At 42.0% G+C, this 15,859-nt stretch overlaps 1 protein-coding gene across 1 annotated transcript in view; it reads left to right on the forward strand.

The window, feature by feature from the left end:
• Positions 1-2,049: 2,049 nt before the first annotated feature.
• Positions 2,050-15,859, forward strand: part of LOC140999859 (cytoplasmic phosphatidylinositol transfer protein 1-like) — a 70,684-nt gene continuing 56,874 nt past the window's right edge. Inside the window, exon 1 of the mRNA XM_073470410.1 lies at positions 2,050-2,298. Within this exon, the coding sequence (XP_073326511.1) occupies positions 2,251-2,298 (48 nt within the window). The 5' untranslated portion in view covers positions 2,050-2,250. The remainder of the gene's footprint in view (positions 2,299-15,859) is intronic.

Consider the following 15,859-nt stretch of genomic DNA (forward strand, 5'->3'; position numbering starts at 1 on the left):
GGGTGAACTTATCCTTTAAAGGTGAAAGTGAACACTCAGTGAAGCTGGAGCAGAGCCAACACAACAGAAACTGTGTCACTGTCCACAAAACGCTGCACTGCACTGTATGTATGTACTTGAAAGACTGCAAACAGCGAGAGGTGAGACAGATGTGTGTGTGTGTGTGTGTGTGTGTGGTGGTGGGGGGGGGGGGGGGGGGGGGGGGGGGGGGGGGGCTGATGTTTCCTGAGCTGCGGTTGTGTTGGCCGATGTTTCCACCACGCACAGCGTCGTATTTCAGCGGGCCAGGCAGCAGGAGGGGTGAGGAGGGGTGAGGAGGGGAGGAGGGGGGCTGCTGCTGCTAACCTCTTGAATTTTCCGATGCCTCTGCTGCAAGCCGCTTTGTAAGTAGAAGAAGAGCCGGAGAAAGCAGAGAGCCTCCTTTTTTCTTCCGACTCAAGTTCTTGTTTCGTCCTGATAACTTTGAAGACAACACGCTTGGAAGTGGAGCCTCTACAGGGAGCACAGTTTCACGGAACACCGCCTCGAAAGCACATAAATTGTCTTTATCAGCAATTTGGACATTTACTTGTAACGGTATCCAGAACAGACCCGTCGTGTGCAGCCAGCCGGCATACAGCAGTGCCACATCCGGTCAAGCAGTTTTCAAACTAAAGGGCTTATCGAAGGATGGCTGAAAGAGTCAGTCAATTATTAGGCCTCTACTGGAAATGTACTTTACTTTGTTTACCTGCATATCATTTTATATATGTCAGACTATAAGCAGGCCCCTCTGTCAGTATTATGATGTTTTTTGTTTTTTTAAAACCTTTATTTAATCTCGAGAATCATTGAGAGCAAGCCCTCATTTTCAATGATGTCGAGAGTACAAGTCAGATATTTACAACACAAAATACAAATAAGACAACAACAACACAGCACAAGTTAAAGAAGGAAAGAACACAGAAGACAGTTTCATCCATTAAAAACAGTTACATTCATAGACAGAGGAGTTTGTTATCATAGTTTTAAACTGACCCAGAGACACAAGTGTCTGTAGTTTTAATGTTAGTTGTAAATGATTCCAGGTGGATGCTGCAGAGAAACTAAAAGCAGTTCTACCAAATTTTATTTAGAAAATTGATGCAAAATTAATTTAGTGACTCAGTTACAGCAAATGCATTAAATGCAATTTACCACCGACTCCGCAAATACATCAAGTAAGTTATTTTGCCAACAAACAAACAATCAAACTGAGTTGCCTCCCAATTCCAAGAACACCTCGTACATACAGTACTCATATGCTGGAACAATACTTCATTTTCGAGATAATTTATTAAGTTTGTTGGTAATTCAATCAAACACAACTTATATTAGTAACATACACCATGTGAGCCCAATTTAACCAAAATAAAACCTATGACTAGATTTGGCATGGGGCTACCCTTCAAGACACAAATTTAACTGATGATGCATGACCTGCATTAGTTGACATTTTACTTGCGTGGTGCACGTTAGCTTTTGGTACTCATTGTTCTTGCCTAGAACAGAGCTGTCCAAAGAGGGGCCCGTGGGTCAAAGTTGGCCCACCAAAAGGTTATCTTTGGCCCGCCAGATGTTTGTAGTGATTAAAAAAAAAAAAAGAAAATCCCAGTTTATGCTGTTTTACTTTTTCCATTACAGAATGTATGTAAAGTATTGATCAGAGAGTGACACAGGGAGTCAGACAATGATGGGCACTTGGAATACTTGAACCATTTGACATCTTAACAATAGAGGACGATGGCTGTTTTCAGTCTGTGACCCACCAATAACCTTCAGTATTGGCCCTCCAAGAGAAACAGTTTGGGCACATCTGAGTTAGCAGTAATAATTGGCTCGTTTTATTTATTTATTTTAGAAAAACAGAGTGAACTGACGAACGTAGCAAACTTCACGCTCTTATTTTGAAACCCCACATCCTCCGTCTTCCGCTCCTGTCCGTGGCTACTTGCTGGCAGCTTGACTCCTCGGTGTCATAGAAGGGGACGATCCCGAAGCGAGCTCATTTCTGCCCTCACGTTCGCTGCCGGAGAAGAGAGTCCGCTGGTTCCGATGAAAGAACTCAGTCGTAACTCGGAGTGCATCTCATAACCTGGGCTAACCAACCCTCCCACATGTGCTGACACGTCTCCAGATAATACACACATCCCGTCGGGTCGGCGGAGGGAACGTTCACTCGGCTGGTTTGACACATTGTGAGTACGTACGAGAGACGCGCAGAGGGGGAAGATGTTGCTGAAGGAGTACAGGATATGCATGCCCCTCACAGTGGAGGAGGTGAGTTTCCTACTCATTTCTTTTTTTGTTGTTGTTTAGACTTGTTTGTCCTCATTTTAACCACGAGGCGGGAGGTTAGACTGCATGAGGTGAGAGAAACACAGTTTCATGTGAATCAGATGAACTTGAGGCGCCTGACTGAAGACCATTCCCCCATTACTGCCCCTTCTCTCTCTGTGACGTGTAATTACTGCTGTAGCCTATGCTGGAGTTTAAACTGTGAGCCCGTGAAACACTTTAATAACATCTGCTTGACACTTTGTATGATGAGTTGATGGAATAGACTGACAGTATTAAAATGGTATCATCACCATCACCTCACTGATCAGCTCCCTGGAAGTCACACTGCCTGTAAGACCACTGCAATGTTGTAGTTTCAGCACTGTTCCTCTTTCAGACACACACACACACACACACATACACACACACATATATGTAAATTGCATTGCATTAAATTCATGCTGCTGCCCCATTGGCTGCACGTGATGGCACTGACACAATGCAGAGCAGAGCAGGGGTCTCTACACTGAGTGTTTTAGTTGCACTGATTGGTAATTAGAAAGAAAGAAAGAGGCTGTGGTCTGCATTCAGTCTGTTCAGTTTGCTCTCACGACTCAGTCTAAAATTAGAAGGTGAAGATGAATGCTCTCTTGTCCTGGCGTGCTTTGCCGTACACAACACAACGCCACCTTTTTCAATTATCACCCGTGTCATTGTTTTCTCTACTCGTCTCCGCCGCTTGTGTTGTTGCTGCCGTGATGCGTGGGTGTCGATGTTGGTCTTCCTACAGATGAGGGCTGCTAGTCAGGTGGAATAATGGTCCGGCTGCAGCGCCGCTGTCTCCACTGACATCTTGGCAGCTCACATGTCAGGATGAAAAACCCTGATGAGGTTTGTTCCTCTCTGAAGAGACGTCAGAGAGCTCAAACAAGCCGGGCGTAACAATCTGCATTTTTCACTTTCAACAAAGTTATTTTTAGGGAAGAAAGCGAGAGATGATGGCAGATAAGAGACGGTGCTTTCAAATTTCGTGCACGTCTTTACACATTTCTTTCCCCCTTAATCTCTGAATGTTGTACTCCACCAACACAGCTAACCGCATCAAGTCCATGCCTATTTTAAGGACTGTTTAATGGGAAGTTAGTAGAACACTTTGGATTGATATTTCGACGAAATGAATCCCTGCTTTGTGTTACAGGCTGACTGAATGGCTGCACATTTACATCAAACAAGTGCAGGCTCAAAGAACAAGTTTGTTTTGCCCTCTGGCCCCCATCAAGTCTGCCAGTGCTGTGTTTTCTCATCACAAGTGCTGAAATAGGCGTTACACCACCGACTCATGCAGAAACCTGCGGTCAAAAGGGTAACGTCGTCTTCTAATACAAGAGTGTCAATGTGAAGGCAGTTTGTCCAGCGCTCGTTCTGAAATACCTTTGCGCTGTGTTTGTGTGTGTGTTATGTGGGTGTTTGCATTCATACATGCGTTTTCCGTTCAGTAAATCAACCTTGAGCTTTCACCATGCTTGTATTTCACGCCCAGAGGAGTAGCGAGAGATTTCTTGTCACGTCCGTTGAACCTGTGAACAGATGGTTGTTATGAAAAGCAAGAGCAGCGTAATTAAAGGCTCAGTCTGTGATCCTGTTTTATCAAAAGGGTTCCCACACTACCGAACTCAAACCACAGGATTGAATTAATCTATTATTCCAAACATGACAGATCTGCTTAGAGATGACTTAAAGGATAAGTTCACCCATAAATGAAAACGTAGTCATCATCTACTCACCCCCATGCTGATGGAAAGCTGGGTGAAGTTTCGTACCTGACAAAACATTTCTGGAGCTTCACAGCACCCCTGAAGTAGGTGCACGAACATGACCGTGCATCAAAGGTGTAAACATTGTCTTTTCAAAGTCAATTTGGGATCTCAGGGCTTGAATTATGTCAGACACGCTGTATGGAGCCATTTTATGCCCCCCCTCTCTGTTGATCAGCTAGGGGAGATTTTTCTTTTACTGGTCATTGTCCAGCTGTGAGGTCACGATGAATGTTCTGAAGGATAATGGAGTTAAACAGGACACTCCTTTTTGAAATACAATATATTCACTCTTCATCTGTGGGATTAGAAAACAATTTGATGGAGCAGATCAAGATTTTAAAAACTCACAAGCTTTTACACTGTACTCAGATTGTAACATTTAAAAAGGGGTTGGGTGCAAACAAGAAGGAGAGTGGCCATCCATTACTGCTCACACAGGCACTGCACTTTGCTTCCATTTGTATTTTTTTTTCTTTTTGCAAAGATAAAGCCCTGTTTGGATGAATCCCAAGAAGCAGGGTGTCCTTGTTTGTCGACAGTCCTATCTGAGAAAGAAGTCTTCTTACTGTTCCGGGACGAAGTGGTTGGCTCTCTGTTCTTATCGTGGCTGCACACATTGAGCTGAGGGTCATCCATTGTCACCCAAAAAGTTGAGCCAAAGTTTCATGTCTGTCCAAATTGAGAGGAAGGAAGGAAGGAATGAACGAAGGAAGGGTGGACTGGATGGAAGTGCGTTGTGCCGACTGCTGAGGGGGTTAGGGGACAGACGGAGGAAGAGGATGGCAGGGAGGACGGAAAGAGAAGAGGGGAGGAGTGGGGGTAATGAGGGAAGTCTGGGAGATTTTCTTTCTTTAAAATTCCCCAGGGTCATGCTCTAATACACTGTGTGTGCGCGCTTGGATTTGGAGTCATGGGGACATGCAAGGTCACGTCTCTCTCTGTATTGTCTCTGGGAAGAGATTACTGTCTGCTGCTTGGCTGTGTTGCGTCATCACAGCCTTACTACTGCAGATGTTGGACCGGCTCTCCACACAGTGTTTATACAAGTTTAACAAACACCATGCACTCGGAAGAAACCATTTAGTAATACCAGAGCGTATGAGCTGTTCCGTGAGCCTTTATTCTCTGTCCTCTTAATCATCTCCTGCCTGTCTGGGTGTGTGTCTGGCATGTTACTCCTGCCCTTTTTTCCCTCCGTTTTCTTCATTCACTTCACCTACTTCCAACAAAGAACTCAAACTAATGAGTTTTCACTGTGGAGCCTTTCGTTTTCTTTCTTCTGTTAAAGGAATAGGTTGATGTTTTCCTCAGCCTAGGGTAAAGACTGGAAATGGGGGAAAAGAATGTTGAAGCTCACTAATGGACACATTTCTTCTATAAACCAAAGTGTAAGAACAAGGTGTGGCTCTATTATTGTCGTCTGGAGTCTTGTTGTTACCGTTGGGTTGCCAGGCAAGCAGAGGAGACACCGGGAAGTCACTTCTCCTGGCCAGGAAATAGTCCTGGACATTACCAGACAAGCTGTTTCCCGTTGTTTTCAGTCTGTATGCTGATATGACTTAACCGACTGCGGCTGTAGTTTCATATTTAATTGACACACAAAAGTGGTATAAATCTTTTTATCTAACTCCCGACACCAAACTGTAAAACAATTCCTATTAAGGGCTCCCCTTTGTGAAAACCAAGACTGTATGAAAGGTCTTAGATAGAAAGGGAGGAATGTAATTGTTGAGCAGAAATGTCACCCAAATTGCTAATTTTATTTTCCAATTACCGCTATTGGCATGGCATGGTAGTTTCAGTTTAGTCTGCTCAGACTCAGATTTTTTTATTCAATGAAATGTTGGAAAACAGTGAAAATTGCACATCACAATCTAAGTGTACCTTTGGGAAAACCACCAAAATATTCCAATTAAAATTCTGGAACCACCTAAAAATACAAGGCGTGTTTGGTTTAAAAAAAAAAAAAGGGGGGGGGTTACCAGTGTAACTCTGTGTTTGTGCATCCACCCATTACATTACTTGCCCACCAGCTCTGCTGTCATTTTGCTTCTTTAAAACAAAATTGGATGACGGACCATAGCAGCAGCAGGCGCAGCACAAAGGAGCAGGGATCACAACCCACTTCTCCCGCGACGAGAGTAACGAGAGTTGACCGACAAGATGGTGGAGGATTTGTTGTGAAAAGTGAAAAACAAAAATGCCTATTTGGCAATATTTTGGATTTAAACCCAATGCTAAGAGGGAACCTAGTATTATTTGATGAGGAGAAAGGAGTTGGTTACATCACTGAGAAGTTGGAGGTGTGCAACCTGTTGCCTGCAGCTTTTCATCCAACTGATTACTGAGGCTGGTCCTTGTTCCATTATTGACTGTTAACTCAATGAACGCTTGCATTTCCTGTGACTTCTTAAGAATAAAAGTCAAGTTGTGTTTTACCCAGTTAAATGTTTTTAATATGAAGCTGCAGCAGCAGGAAATGTTCGGTTGGCATAACAGTAACTTGATATAGTTCTACCGGTGGGAAAATGTTGTCACTGCGATATTGGAAATTATCCATGACTTTAAAGCCACAAACTGCACATCGCTCACTGTACAGTACATATACAAGCGTTAACATCTTACACAAGCAATATTGTTCTCCCTTGAACATCTGAAATAGATGGTTAAAATGATCATCCTCTAATCTCTCGGTTATGACAATGCAAAAACATTTGGACACATCACATGACAACATTTGCTGCCATTAACTTTTAGTGTTCTCTGTGTAGTGAGAAGGGCCAGGATGACTCAAGGCTAACCAAATCAAGAAATTCAGGTCTGGATAAAGTCTTTTAACTTTCAAGGAGTTCAGTCACACACTGTAGCTTCTGTGTTTGAGAACCGGTTTAAAGTTGAGTCTCAGACAAGATTTAGATGTAACTCTAACCAGAACCACTTAGCCAAGGAATAATCATTTTCTCCTCTCAGTCCCTTGGGGCTAACTCTGCTCTGTTCTTCTCCTGTGAGCGGGGCCATTCATCAGCCACCGCGCCCATTTTTTTCCCCTGGAAAGGATGGAGAGGTGATGCATCACAGGAGACACGGATAGATGTGTTCCCTCTCCTGTCTACCATTATGTCTTTCTCTGCGGCAGTATCTCACTTGCACCTCCCTGTCTCTGGCTGACAAGCCCTTTTTTTTTTTTCAAGCTCATGAGAAAAATGCTGACATCGCCCAACCTTTGGCTGACCTGAGTCACTGTGCATCCCATGTATTTGGCCTCAACATGGCCATGGTTGATGAATATAAAGTTTTCGTCACAATTTGGACTTCACACTCTAAAAGCTTCATCTCCACGGTGAAAAGAGCACCAGAGCTGGCATGAAAAACCCAGAAAGTATCTTCTGAATAGGGGTTTTACACGAGCAGGGACACATTCAGGGGCAAACAAAGTGAAGTAGATCCTCATTGCAGAAGGCCAGCCTCTTTTTTTCCATTTACCGTAATGAGTCATAGCATAGTGACATTCAGAGAAGGCCAGTGAAAAAGACACCCATTCAAAGCTGAATGAACTGAACAGTCACATGTTCTAAGTCTATCTGATAAAGTCGGTAGTTTGTCGAACATGTTGGCTAGATGGCTGTTTAATGGGGTGTAAGCTCTGGCAAGAACTGAAGGATTATGGCACCATCTGATTGTGTGAGACTGTAATCTGCTCTGAGACACGTGCCTGGGGAACATCTTTTTTTCTGGGCTATCATACGCAATAAACCCAAAGGTGTAACCATTTTTTTAACCACCAAACTGACTGTACAAATCATTGAAGTACCCTGCATTTTTTAGCAAACCTCCAAACAGTTGGTTCAATGCATAATTTAGTATAACACGTCTGTTTTCTCATATTTATCAGTGTGTGTGCGTGTAGTTGTAAACACACAGCATGTGGGTATGTTAAATGGCCTTTGAGATCCTGTTATGACTTAAGCAAGGGGAAGTTGCTTGCTTTGGTGTTGTTGGCAGGCTGAGAGAATAGATGGTTCGACTCAGGGGATGGATGACTGTAGAAATGGGAGGATGTGGGGCTGGCTGCTTGAATGAATGGCCGGATGAATAGCTGGAAGGACACCTGGGTTGTTGGCTCACACCAGCATTTTTCAAGGCATAAACATCTCTGAAAGTAATGGTCTCACCAGAATTCATTAAAGGGAATGAGTATCGTACAATGTAGTGCGCCCCACTTTTGGCAAAAACCACATACAGTTTATTCACCTGACTAAAGCCTCATTAGGGCTCACACTGTGTGGTGCACGTTTCACACCTGCATCTGCACAGCTTGAGATATGAAAACACACACACATCACCCTTGTCTAGAAGCAGCTGGCGCACAGAAGTGCAGTTAACACCTGATGTAGCAGTGTTGTATTGTAGGCTTGCCCTGGTTGTTGTTGTTGTTGTTGTTGTTGCTGGTGTTAGATGGTGTTTGGGCAGACACTAGGGCCATCACAATATCAGAATCAGATTTTCACAACATGATCATAGCCAAAAGAATTCATGGTACCGATTTTATTAGATTATGTGATATAATCAGATATCTATAGAAAAACTATTTGAAAAACAAAAAAACAAAAAATGCTTTCAGTCAAATTAATCTTTTTTGGAATCCCAAAAAACTTCTTGTCTCTTGTCTCTCTCATGTCTTTCATTTCCTCAGACATGATTTTCTCTTTTATGATGGCTGGAAAACTGCATTAAGGTTACCGCAACCAGCTATGACCAAAAGAAAAGTGATTTTGGAGGTACTAGATTATTTACACAATATTATCATGTGTATATATAACATATCAATATTTAATTTTAAATCTTCAACACCACCGTAAAAATAGTTTTTCTTGTGTAGCATAAAGGGACTACAACTTGTACAATCCTGTGTTGTACAATGATGAATAACTAAATGAACCTTGAACCTATTGTATTGTAGTGGACCCATGAAGAACTGTAATAGGATCAGAGCTGCTGCGTTGTATTGTGCTTTCGCCCACGTAGGATTATCCGTCATAAATTTGCACAGAAGTGCTCATGTTGTACTGACATTGTATCAGCCATCAAGCATGACAGTGACAATTTGAGCCATTTCACGCTCCATGGCTTGAAGTACCATTAAGTGGATGAATTTTTATTTGAGTACAATTTTCACAAAAGACAGCAGAGAGTTTCATCAGCTTTGGCAGCGTCTCTTCCCCTAGTTACTTCATTCAGGTTGGAGAAAAGAAAAAAAAACAACTACTTCTCAGCGATTGCTGCTGGTTTGTTAAAACCCCCTTTTAATAAGGGCTCTTTAACAAGATTGGTTGCCATTGTTCAAACCGGGAGCATGTTTCCATGACGCCAGCAGTTAATTTCACGTATCCACAGGCAGGGAGGGCTGAAAAGCTCAGCGAGGACAGCCAGGCTTCTTTCTAGACAAATCAAACAGTTTTTTTTTTAGTCAAGGTAATTAAAGATGACGGTGTCCTTGGAGGGCTGGGTGTTCCTGCATTCAGAATGGGTGATGTAATGATATGCAATTTAAAGTTGTGTAAAGTGAGACTTTATTGATCCCTGAAGGAAAAGTCTCCCCTCTTGTCCCCATTCACAGATGGAGTTCAGGGGTTATGATCACTTACGTAGACGTTTGCCAACACAGGGCTTTCACCCTTGGATTTGGGGTTAAACTCCTAGCTCCCTGCTTGTTACACCATCTCTCAGCCCTCCACAGTACATCCCCCAAGCCTGAATATGACATTAAAGCTCCCAGGCACACAATGTCCTTATTATTTTTCACAAACACTGCTCCCCCTTCATTGAGAATATTGTTTTCTCTTTTTATGGTCAGACCCCTCCCACCCACTCCAGGGTTTGTTTAGAAAATGCGGTCTGTTTGTTTCTGTAGTGTCATGGTAAGGTGCAAGGCCTTTTTGCCATCTGGTATACATGACAATGCTGTGATTCAATCAACATCCCATTTACTGCCATTTACCCTTCTAGAGGAAACCATCATGGGTTGTGATGGACCATTATCCACGGATGAGGCCCATTCTCATTTCCTAGATGGGTGTGTGTGTGTGTGTGTGTGTGTGTGTGTGTGTGTGTGTTGTATCACCAGAAAAGCTTGTTTCATAACACGAGAGCTACATGAGATCGTCGCGCCTTTTTGACAATCACGCTCTAGAGAGGGGCTGTTTCACTTATCTGTGGCACAAATTCTGTTTGTCTCTCATACACGGCCACACTTTGTGTGTAAGTGTGCTTGTTTCTATTATTCAACACACATGCACACATCACAGGGATACATCACCATTGTCTCTATGTTGTAAGCTGTGTACTCCGTAGCAGCATCCACCACTCCAGTCCTGAGTTGCTCAGATGAGGCCAATGATGAGCTCAGTGTGCTGGTGAAATGGAACAGTGTTTCCTAACATGGAGGAGGAGAGTAAAAGCCTAATGATGACTTTTTGGAAAATAACTTGAAATGAAAACCAGTCCGCTTTCATTGGGAGTGTTGCTTGATTGTTTTGCTCTGTTCCGAAATTAAACACTGATTTTCTTGTGTAACCGTTTGTCTTATGGAGTCTCAGAATAGACCCCATTAACATCTGTTGTGGATGTGGATAAAGAGAGGGATGCTCTTTAACATTGCGAGACAGGGTGTCTTCCAAGATGTTCATTAATTTCTCAGGGAATAATGCATGGATCTTGACGAAAAAAAAATCCAGCATATTTAGGTAGCAGGTATCTATGAGTGAGTGCAATTTGTTGCAGATCCTAATAAAAGTCTATCCATCCCTCTACATTGTTTTGTTGTCCTTGAGGCTGACTTTTCTAAATCTGGTGATCTTAAATTATGGTTAACCTTTTCTTTTTCCTGGAAATCTATGTATAATTATCCTAAAACATCTATCGCAGCCCAGCCCAAAGTAAATTCAAAGCTGTTGTCAACCATTTGGAGTACAGACATGGTTTTAGGCTCTTTTTGAAAGGCTATAAACTAATCCTCAACTCATTATAGTTCTGTAATTCTTTATTTACACTAACTTTATGCATACAAATAGTCAAAAACAAGTGCTTAGGTGGAAAACAAAAGCCTTTTCAAAGAGCAAAACGTATAAAACTACATTAACTTGGAGAACTGTTCGAAGATGTCACTTATTAAGTCACACATTATTCACAACTTTTTGAGATTTTATAGACTGATCAGTTAATCATGAAAATAATCATTAGAGTAATCAGAAATGAAAACAATCATGAGTTGCAGCCCTTCATTATTCCTCACAATAACAGCATACCTGTGCATATATAGTATTTATCCATTGTGGGTGATGACACCCTTATACAAATCAAATTCTAGGCTTTTGGTATGAAGCTGCCTTGTGTCACCATGGAGAAAAAGAGGATTTCTTCCACCATCTCTCTGCTGCGCCAACAAATCACAGGAGGGATAAGAGCCGTTTTCTAGCAGCAGCCACAGTCTGAAGGTGGCTGCTAAATCTGTAAAGTGTGGCTGAAAATAGAGACAAAGCAGCTGATTCTTTAGACTAAAGTCACTCTTCTTGCTCAATGTGGACATCATCATTAAAACTGCTTACTGTTGCTGCTGTGGGTTCACGCGCTCACACTGTGTCTCAGGGATGGCTGAAATGACATGCTGAGGTTAGAATAAAGTGTGAACTTTGCATTTTGCTGTTTTGTTCGACATTAACATGACGGAGAAATTTGAAGAATTGGTTTTATACTTGGTCTTGTTAATGGACCTTTTGTGTCAAAGTAATGGCACTCAAATCTGTACAAATATGGTAGAAGGCTGAGAGGCTGGATAGAAGATGCGGGTGAGTTAATGGAATTATGTGAGAGATGAAGCTTCACAGCCTCTTTACAGTACTTGACATTACAGACATTCATTTGGTGCACTCAGCCAAGCAACTACAAGTGGATTTGCGCACATTTCTTTGTTGTTTATCAGAGGAGTTTCCACAGGCTGTGGTTGAGCCACTCTGACAGGAAAGTTTACAGGAATTACATGGAGTAGTTTATTCTTTGCCTGGATGAGTTTTTTTTGGTGACGTGTGGAACGATGTGTCCATGCCAGTGTTTGCATGGCTGTACCTGTATTTTCAGGGAAGTTAGACAGGTAAGATGATAATGATGTAGTGATATGATACTTGTGTTTCATATTAATTATACCGTGTGGAGACTTGGAATAAAGAGTAAATCTAGTCATTGAGATACTACATGCACATTGATCATGGTTAGGTTTTTCCCTCAGGGGAGACTCAATGTGTGTTTGAACATTACCCAGCTGTGCATACACACACTGACACTATATATTCACACATAGACGCTCACTGGTGTGAACCCTTTCTGGCCAATAATAGCTCTGCAACAGTAGATGATTTTGTGGAGAGTCAGAGAATGTGAACAGTTGGTGTTTTTAAGGCAAATCCCCTCTAAAACACTGCTCAAAACACTGTTGTCAATGTCTGACATGTTGACCAAATTTTCTTGGGTGTTAAGGGAAGCTTTTAAAAGTGCATATTTGGGCCGCAACTAAGGAATATTGTCATTATCGATTAATGCTGATTATTTTCTCGATTAATGTCAGAAAATGGTGAAAAATAGCCAATTGCATTGTCCTTTGCCCAAGGTGACATATTTGATGTTGGCTTGTTGTCTACACACATCCAAACCCCCAATATTTTTACATTTTTAGTTATATAACATAGATTAAACATTGTACATAGTTACAAAGCTTGAGCATGTTGGGTATTTTTGCTTCCAAAATTACTTCAATGATTAATTGATTATCAAAGTAGTTATTTATTTTTCTGTCAGTCAACTAATCTATAAATCAACATATTTTAAGGGGGGCTGTATACTGGCTAAGAGTTTTGTTGTGTTGCAGAGAGATCTACTGAAGTTAGCATGCTAACCAGCTAGCCCTGGCCCTCCCAGTCCAGAACTCCTGTGCTAGCAGTGCACTGTAAACACCAACACTCCCCTAGTGCTCCGAGTACTAGGAGTCCGTACTGCTAGCTGCACAGCTAACTGAGATAACAGCAGCCACAGTTGGAAGCAGTCAGCGGTTAATATAATGATATGCTACTCCCTATTTGTCCAAGATGGCAAAAAATGCCTAACCCAACTCAAGCCTTCAAATTACCCTCATGAAAGCTGTGTATATGTGTGTAGGTGTTGTCTCATATGCTACATACGTGTTTCCACAGCGCATGAATTAGCACCTTTTGCACCATCTACATTCTGTGAGAAATAAGCCATCAACTATGTTACTCACAGTGTGACTTCAAGCTAAAGGCCAATTGAATGAATTAATGAAATTAATTAGCAGCAGTGTTACACTGTTGGAGTCACACCGCTCACAAATGACTTATCTCTAATTCTTATCTCCACAACAACACCTACATTTCCCAGTGATAGTTTTGACTGGCTCATAAACACTCTGCAGGACATCCCATTACTTACTTACCAAATTTCCAAATCCTCTTTGTGTTTTATGAATTATTGAACAGATTCCTGCCAAAATCAGAGGGGGTGGGGGTTAATGCAATAAAAACATCACTTAGCTGTCAGAGTGAAGTGTTGCAGATTACAAAACAACAAACATAGCAGTAAGTGAATTAGGACTCTGGCTGTGATGCAGAAAAATTGTGTAGAAAGGGAGATTATGAGCACTATTTTGATTTGGATGGTGTTTTGATTCCCTCTGTAGGTAGTCCTGTGCTGTGTTTCTGGAGCCGCATGGTACTAAACACTATTGATATGGTGCCATAAGCCTTACATCAATATCAGATTGCTGATCAAGCAAAACAACAAAGAACTGTCTCCTACTTTATGACTAATGTTGTCTGAGTGAATTCAGTGTAACTATCCTTCAGAGGCACATGGGGATCATTGCTTAAAATAGCACACTTTTTGCCTGTTTGCCTTAAGCTATGGGCTGCCTCTCTAACTGGAAAGGTTAAGCAGGACTATTGGCCTCTACTCTGGCTTGTAATTTGTTCAAGGTCATCTGAATATAAAACACACACTCCACCTACTCAAATATAGGCATCATAATTTTTACTATAACCTTGTGAATTAAACACAAGACTGGTAATAAACATGGCTGGATGCTCTTTGTAGTTATATTTTTTCTTTCTGTTGCTTAATTGTCCAAAAATAACCAAACATAGACACTGGCATTCAACAGCAAGACACTATGGAGTTTCCTTTTTCTTCTTTTTCATCAAGTGCATCCTGTTCGATTCTAATCCTCTTGGTCAGCCCAGAATGTGACCTTCTATTGAAGAGGCTGAGGAGAAACATTATCACAAGGTTCACATAAAAACACACTGTGGTGCTCATAAGCTTGATTTAGGCCTGTAATATCTCCATTACTTCAGCAAATGTTGCGTTGATAATGCAATCGCTCGAGCGTGAAAATGTCTTCAAAGTGGCCTTGTGTTTATTTGGCTACACTATCAGTGCCCGGCCATGGTCTGTGTGCTCTGACACTGATTAGGGGTTTGGTTGTATTGTTAACTGTTTGCCTTTATTTCTGAGTAGCTTTCACCACTGGAGGCTATGAAGCATGAGCTGTCATCTGATCGATGTAATTTAATGTTCTGGTGGTCCTTTCTGACCCGCTATAATTTCATGTGCGTAGCATGTGTGGAGTTGTATATGCGTACGTGTTCACAGGCACAGGCCTGATGTTTTATTACTACCTGTACTTGTACAGAAGCTGCTAGTCCCTGCTTTTACTGCAAAGAGAGACTCTGAGATGGAAAAAGTGTGTCTCCCTTATTTTTTTAGGATTAGTCGTAGAGATTTATCGAGAGAGGATGAGGGTAGACAGATGGATATGCGGTAAGAGGAGGGTCGGCAGATGCTTTCATATGAGTTGCCTGCTGTAAAATACATGCAAATGGGAAGAGGGAGAGAAAGAAAAGAGGTTGACAGACAAGAAGTGGAGAGAAGCTTGAGTAGTCACATGAAATATGAAGATTGGTTGAGAGTTAAGGAGGAAGTCATCAATGGTTTAATGCAGCCAGTGGTTTCTGAGAAGCACTTTAATATTGTGTCAGTGGGATTGAAGCTTGTTTACAGACGCATTAAAAAATGATTGTTACCGGTTGCTGCTGTAATTTCAACAGTTTTAAAAGGATCTAATGGAGAAATGTATGTGTGTGTGTGTTGTTTCCCCCAATACTATTTAATTGCTTCGGCTCTTAAAATTGCAGCAGGCGTAAGTCCTCAGCTGTGTCAATGCTCACATGCAATCTCAAATGCAGTAGGTTCACTGTCGTGCGTCTATTTTGTACTTTCTGTTGGAAAGTTTCTAAAGGTTTGCTTTTCACTGAGTGTTCAGCAGGATACTCGTACACTCAGGATAAGAATACACTCGCGCACACTGGTCATCATGCTGTTCTGCTATGCCTCCAGCCCACACACAGGTGCAATGCATCTTTGGAAGAACTATCAGCTCAGCCCACACACTGAACACATACACACAAATTAGACAGGCTATAGATAGCTATATGCTGACACACTTCATTATCATCTCTCGTTTCTATGGTAACCAGTGCCATCCATCACTACCATTACCCCAATAGCGGAGTGGATTATAGTGATTATAGCGTAAGACCATCCCGAGGATAACTGTCAAATAATGAGGCAGATGATGGAGTCTTACCTTCCCTCAAGCCTGGGATTTAGCACCAAGCACTTCC

This window comes from Pagrus major, chromosome 1 (assembly GCF_040436345.1).
Source record: "Pagrus major chromosome 1, Pma_NU_1.0".
NCBI classification, from domain to species: domain Eukaryota; kingdom Metazoa; phylum Chordata; class Actinopteri; order Spariformes; family Sparidae; genus Pagrus; species Pagrus major.